At 35.5% G+C, this 7,600-nt stretch overlaps 1 protein-coding gene across 1 annotated transcript in view; it reads right to left on the bottom strand.

The window, feature by feature from the left end:
- DSG4 (desmoglein 4) overlaps positions 1–3,430 on the bottom strand; it is a 52,269-nt gene extending 48,839 nt beyond the window's left edge. Inside the window, exon 1 of the mRNA XM_008582062.1 lies at positions 3,335–3,430. Coding sequence (XP_008580284.1) covers positions 3,335–3,430 — 96 coding nt within the window. The remainder of the gene's footprint in view (positions 1–3,334) is intronic.
- Positions 3,431–7,600: the final 4,170 nt, after the last annotated feature.

Here is a 7,600-nt window from a genome sequence, read left to right as displayed (position 1 = left end):
AAAAAAAAAAAAAAAAAAACTTTACAAAAAAAAAAAAAGAAACCCAATTAAAAAATGGGCAAAAGAGCTAAGTAGGCAATTCTCTAAGGATGATATACAAATGGCCAACAGTCATATGAAAAAATGCTCAACATCACTTGGCATTCAGGAAATGCAGATCAAAACCACGCTGAGATACCATCTCACCCCAGTTAGGATGGCTAATATCCAAAAGACTGTGAATGATAAATGCTGGCGAGGTTGTGGAGAAAAAGGAACTCTCATACATTGTTGGTGGGACTGCGAAATGGTGCAGCCTCTATGGAAAATGCTACGGAGGTTCCTCAAACAATTGCAGATAGACCTACCATATGACCCAGCTATCCCACTTTGAGAATATACCCAGAGGAATGGAAATCATCAAGTCGAAGGTATACCTGTTTTCCAATGTTGATTGCAGCACTCTTTATGATAGCTAAGAGTTGGGACCAGCCCAAAAGTCCATCATCAGATGAGTGGACATGGGAAATGTGGTACATCTACACAATGGAATACTACTCTGCTATAAAAAAGAATGAAATAACTGCCATTTGCAATAACATGGATGGACCTAGAATTATATTAAGTGAAACAAGTCAGGCACAGAAAGAGAAATATCACATGTTCTCACTTATTTGTGGGAGCTAAAAATAAATAAATAAATACACAAATAAACTGGGGGGAGGGAAGGAAGAAGACACAACAATTACAATTCCTTGAAGTTGATACGACAAGTGAACAGAAAGGACGTTGTTGGGAGGGATGGGGAGAGGGAGGTGGGAGGGAGGTTTTGGTAATGGGCCACAATAATCAACCACATTGTATATTGACAAAATAAAATAAAATTAAAAAAAGAAGATTATTATCATAAGCAAATTTAAAGGATTCTGCAATAACTAAAAGGTAACCACTTGAAGCTCCATCACCTTACTTTTACTTATTCCTTGGGAAAGTTGTAGGAATTATCTTAAAGTAGAGCCCCCGAAAACAAAGCTTAGTTGTGGTTCTGAGCTTGGGTAGAGAAAGAACAACTACTTCTGTTTTTCTTGAGGAGTACCAGTCATTATAGAAACAGAGCACACAGTATTAATACTTACAGATAACGTAGAGATCTCATGTAATCCATTTTCTCCTCCCTTCCTTCCCTCCCACCTATGTTATAGTGATAGCCTGGAGAGCCTGTGCAGTTTATTAGTGCCAGAGACAGGGCAAGAATTTCATCTCCTGATTCAGTCAACTTATATAAATACCAAGCCATTTTTCAGTATTAGCTACATATGTGAAGGCAAAATAGTTGACGGCTGAATGTTATAACCTTTAAAAAAGTTTGCATACTTAGTGGCATTTCATTTGCTCAGATGGAAGTGTGCATTGAATTTTAGGGATGTCCTTAGTGTTTAGTTATTACTCTTGTGCTTCTGTAATATTGTTCAAAGTAGCAAGACATTTTTATTCCACACATCACACCTATGTAGAGCACAGTGAGAGCTTTAACACTTGTATTTTTTAAAGTAATGCCATAGGAGGCAGATAATTCAATATATATCAGTACAAGTTCTTTTTGAAAAAAAGAAGTCTACACAGGCAAAGACACTATGGAAGTGATGTTAGGGCAAAGTTTTCCATCAAATTATCATAGTACAGGCTTACTAATGTGCATTATTTAAATATCCAAGGGAAGCTCTATTTCTTGAGAGCAGGTGTTAGAAGAAAGGAAATTTTAAAAAATATCTATGGTCCTAAACTATGTCAAATGCAGTACAAGTAGTTTCTAGAGCTGACTCAAGCAAAAGGGTTTCATTTGCTTGGGCCTAGGGGGATGGGCAAAAGGTCAACAAGGCTTGACTTGGTTTTGACCTAGAGTGGTTGCTGTGAATACATCTTACTGTTCACCAACCGCACTGAAGATAAACATCCTGTCCCCTCATTAAAGCCAGTTTATGTAAGGCAACAAGGGGCCAGCCAACCAGGTGATTTAGTGGGTGTTAGAAATCATGGAGATTAAACGTCAGTTTCCTAAAGTGTTATGTTAATACCATAAGGATGATGTTAGCACACACCCTGAAATCATACTTACACTCTGAAAGAGATGCCTTGTTGATTATCTCTGTGTCTTCGCATCACTGGTGTGGGATGTATTTCAAATAAGTGGAGAAAGAACAGCGTGGCTTCTAGCTCTGTATTAATTAAAGTGTATTACTTACATACTTATTACATACCTGCTACATACTTATCCTGGAAAATGTCATCTTAGTCTGCCTCCTGACTCCCGACCATGACAGTGACAGCCATTCCACAGTGTGATAATTACTTAGATGTCACTCTGGCTGCTTTGACAGCACTGGTGATGCTTCTCTTTGGCAAAGCTATAAATGTGTATATGGTTAACCTTTGATGTTCTTTGTGCATCTGACAGACTTGAATATGGTATCTGGGCAGCTCAGGTTTTGGGGGGAAGAAATCCAGAAATAGGAAGGTAAAAAGGTAGGCAGTGCTTTTTCCAAATATATTTCTTGGGCCAGTATATAGAAAATGTAGATTTCTTGGCTCCAAGTTGATTGAATCAGAATTTCTGGGGATGGGACCTAGAGTTGGTCATTCTTAATATGCTCTCCAGGTAATTCTGGGGTTGCTGGCTGAAGTTTGAGAACTATTGAGTCAGGATAATTACTTAGTCTTATGGGTGGACCAGAGAGAAGTGGCACCGGAAAACAAAGACATTTGATAAGATTAGCAGTTCTTCATGGCTAAGGGTGGGGTGGGGGATGGTATTGGCCATTTGTATTTCTTTTTATATGAAATGTTTACTTCCTCTTCCTTTTTTTCCATTGTGTTACTGATGTCTTTATTATTGATTTATAAACACTCTTCATATGTAAGAGAAATTAGTCTCTGTCATATGTGTTGGAATTATTTTTTTACTTAATATTTTTCTTTTTTGAGTTTCTTTTGAATGTTACTGATGTCTTTATTATTGATTTATAAACACTCTTCATATGTAAGAGAAATTAGTCTCTATCATATGTGTTGGAATTATTTTTTTACTTAATATTTTTCTTTTTTGAGTTTCTTTTGAATTTTTTTTTTTTGCAATTGAGAATATGTTTTTACATGGAATAGGCTACTATAAACAATTCTGCTTTCTGTGTTAGCTTCCTACTGTTGCTGTAAAAAATTACTACAAAAGTAGTGACTGAAAGCAACATAAGTATGTTATGTCACTGTTCTGGAGGTCGGAAGTCCGAAATGAGTCTTATGGGCTAAGATAAAGGTGTCAGCGGGACTTTAGGGGGGAGAATCTAGAATCTTTCTTTACCTTTTCCAGCTTGCAGAGGTCCCTGTCATTCTTTGGCTCATGACCCATTCCATCAATCACATCATCTCTGCCTCCGTTCTCATCTTTCCTGTCCATCAGTTTTCTTTCACCAACACCAATACCAAAAGCATTGTCAGACTTCTAGATTTTAGCCAGTTTGCAGGATGGGTATTGTGTCTCATTTGCATTTCCTTTTAGTGTTGCATTGAGCATCTTTGCATATGTTTATTGACCATTTGCATTTTTTAAAAAAAATCTACATATTTAAGTGAAAAGCATGTTAAAGTTTTTTTCCCCTATTTTTTAATTGTACTGTTCTCTTTGTTTAAAGTTTTTTTAGTTCTCTGCATTATGCATATCTATGTGTCATTTGTTGGTTACATGCATTACAAATATTTTTAATCCATTCTGTGGCTTGTTCTTTAAATTTTTAAATGGTATCTTATAATGAGTAGAAATTCTTAATTTAAAAATCATTTATCAATCCTTTCTTTTATGGTTAGTGCTCTTTTATCTTGCTTAAGAAAGCTTTTTGTGTACCTATAATATATTACATATAAGCCTGTAAATCACCTGGAGTGATTTTTGCAAATGGTATAGGATTGAGTTGTTTTTTACATGAATAGCTTACTGTTCCAGCACATTCCTTGAAAACAGTATGCTTTCCGCACTGCTCTGCAGTACTAGCTATATAAATCTAAATGTGTGAATAAAATAAATTATATACAAATAAAATGTAAATAAAATAGTAAAATATGAATAAAAACAAAAATTTCATAAAGTGGGTATCTTTTTCTCTCTCTTTTTTTCTTTTGCTGATTTGTTTATTCTTGTGTCAGTGCTAAGTCATTTTAATTACATAGCTTTGCAGTAAATCCTGATATCTGATAGAGAACGTTCTCCCACTTTGTTCAGTTCAAGAGTGTTTTGGCTATTCTTGGCCAATTGCATTTCTTGTGCGTTTAGAATCAGCTAGCTGTTTCACAGACTGGGATTTTGATTAGGATTGCATAATATGCTTAAATAAATTGAGAAGAATTTTCAAATTAAATTTTGAGTCATTTATTGGAATATGCAAACAAAGAACATCTCTTTTTTCAGTAATATGCTTAAATAAATTGAGAAGAATTTTCAAATTAAATTTTGAGTCATTTATTGGAATACGCAAACAAAGAACATCTCTTTTTTCAGTTTTATTTTATTTTTTTTCCTTTTTGTCTTTTTTCGTGTCCGGCAATGGATCGCAACCCTCAGTGTCGCGCCCGTACCGGGCTGGGACCGGTAACGGGATCGCAACCCTCGGTGTTGCGCCCACACCTTGCTCAGCCAGTGAGCGGGAACCGGTCTGTATGTGGGATCCGAACCCTCGGCAGGAGCGCCACCGTGCTCCCAAGCGGCGCACTGTAGCAGTGCGCCACCGGGCCGGCCCTTTTCAGTTTTATTTAATACAATTTTAATATGTTTTACTGTTAAAGTTTTTATAGAGACCTCTTTCATGCTTATTCCTTGATATTTGAGATTTCTTTGATGTTAGTACAAATAACATTTTCTTTAATTACATTTCTTGCATATAGCGATACAATTGATTTTGGCCTTCTGATTTTTATATTCAGTAATTTTGTTAAACCCATACTTTTAACTTGAATGATACATCTGAAGATTCTTTTGATGTTTAACTACATAATCATTTAGTCTGGCAATGATGATAGTTTTCTTTTTTTCTTTCTTTCTTTCCAATCCCTATAACCTTTCCCCCTACTTTTTGTGCCATTAGTACTACATTAAAGAGTATGTGATACAGCATCATTTTTATTTCTTTATTTCAAAAAGAAAGCATTTAATATGGTGCCATTAAGTATACTATCTGTTTTCTGAATTTCAAAGATATTTTATGTAAGGTTAAGGAAATCTTCTATTCATAATTTGCTAAGAATGTTTATCATGAACACATGCTGCATTAAGCAATCATGTTCTATATATATTGAGAAGATTATACAATTTTTCTTACTAACTCTGTTACTACGTGTATTACATTAATTGAGTTTTCTAATGTTATCCTAATATTGTACTTTCTGTTATAAACCCAGATTTGGTCACCATTATTTCTGATATATTTCTGGATTTAGTTTATGACTGTTCTGTTTAGGAAGTTTCCATCCATGTTATTTTCCTTTCTTAAACTAATCTTGTTGGATTTTTGTTATCAGGGTTATTCTAGCCTTGTGAACTGGGTATGTGCTATCTTATTCTCTTATCTAGAAGAGATGTGTAAGATTAAAATAATTTTTTTCTCTGGCCGACCCCATGGCTCACTCGGGAGAGTGCAGTGCTGGGAGTACAGTGCTCCCACCGCGGGTTTGGATCCTATATAGGGGTGGCCGGTGCGCTCAATGGCTGAGCGCGGTGCAGGTGACACCAAGCCAAGGGTTGCGATCCCCTTACCGGTCACAAAAAAGAAAAAAAAATAATTTTTTTTCTTGAAAGTTTGGTTCTGGAGACAGTTTCGGTAAATTGTATTTTTTTCTATGAATTTGTTTACTTCACCTAAATTTTTTAATTGGTTGCCAAGAAGTTGTTTCTAATATCCTTTTATTATTTTCTTAATATTTGTGGAATCTACAGCTATGTCCTATTTTTAAAATCTCTGGTATTTTTTATTTATGCTTTCTTTTTTTGATCAGTCTCACCATCTATGTGAATTTTTTCAGATTTGTAGTTGTTTATAGTTATATGCCTGACCATTTTAATATCTATATTCTTTTTAGGTCTCCTTCTGCTTTTTGTTGTTTCTGCTGGTTTTTACTCCTGAAGTGAAGTCGAATCGGTCCCTGGGTTACATGGATTGTGCTGTCATAGTCCTTTCCTCTTGCCTCTAAATCCTGCCCTATACCCAGAAATTTCTATAGGGCTTAGTTACAGAAAATGAAGGTGATACCTTTAGGGAGATTGATCTTCAGCTTTCCCTCCTCTGCTAATCAGTGATGTGAAACTGGTTTCCCATAAGAATGTTCTCTGATAATTTTATAGTTTGCTTACATCTCTAGATTTTGAAGGATGTGTTACTTAATTTTAGAAAAATCTTTACTCTTTTCTTGTCTATTTGGGCTGCTATCATAAAATATCAAAGGCGGGGTAGCTCGTATGGACAATGGAAACTTATTTCTCACAGTTCTGGAGTCCGAGATTAAGGCACCAGCATTTTATGTGTTTGGTGAGGTCCCACTTCCTGGCTCACAGATGGCTTCTTCTCACTGTATCGTCACATGGTGAAAGGGGTGACTGAATTCCCTCGGGTCTGTTTTATAAGGGCACTGATCCCCTTCATGAGGGTTCTGCCCTCATGACTAATCATCTTGCAGAGATCCCATCTCTGAAAACCATCACCTTGGGGTTAAGATTTCAACCTATGAAGTTTTGAATTTGGGGGGGACACAAACATCCAGACATGAGCAACTCTGAAAGAGACCTGGAGAAATATTCACTTGCTCTAGATCTTCCTAGTTTTGACACAAATTTTAATATACTTAGCAAACATTCTTTGTGTTATGTGTGTGTTTTGGGCAGAAGGGATGGTAACTGCTTTAAAATTCTCATTAAAGATGGGTTATTTCCGGGGCCGGCCCAGTGGCATGTGTTTTGGGCAGAAGGGATGGTAACTGCTTTAAAATTCTCATTAAAGATGGGTTATTTCCTATCTTTATTCTATATAATTGCTTTATTTGTTTCCATAGATCCAAGTAGAGTAAAAATATCTCCACTCTGCCATCATTTACTAAAAGTCCCTAATGTCTTTATTTTTATCATCTTTGTTAGTTTTTATTGTGTAGTAGTTACAATATATTTTTATTTTCTTAGATCATTCCTAATTATGGTTTCTAGTTTGTCAATAGTCATACAATTATATTCTGTACCTATAGCTAAGGTAAATGAGCTATGCCACTGTGGTATATTGAAACATATAAAGATTTAGATCTGGTTCGAATTTCAGGAGTTGTGCTATCTTGGTTTGTTTGTATGAGTGAATTAATTAAGCTCTCTACAATTTCCTCATCTATTTTCCTGTCTGGCAGATTTTGGAAGATTAAATTGGGGAGGATAATATAAAGAAACTAGCATGCAGTACAACTCTTTGAGTGGTATTCTTCCTTTCAAAATTTCTAGAGGAGTGCTTATATCTTTAACATATTTGCTATTTATTAAAACTTACAGTATTAGGTACAGATCTAAGTTATTTCTCTATACGTTAATATCTAATTTTTAGTGGTA

The sequence above is a fragment of the Galeopterus variegatus genome, unplaced genomic scaffold (assembly GCF_000696425.1).
Source record: "Galeopterus variegatus unplaced genomic scaffold, G_variegatus-3.0.2 Scaffold2508, whole genome shotgun sequence".
NCBI classification, from domain to species: domain Eukaryota; kingdom Metazoa; phylum Chordata; class Mammalia; order Dermoptera; family Cynocephalidae; genus Galeopterus; species Galeopterus variegatus.
Note: the sequence above shows the minus strand (reverse complement) of the source record. Positions and strands in the feature narration are given on the sequence as shown.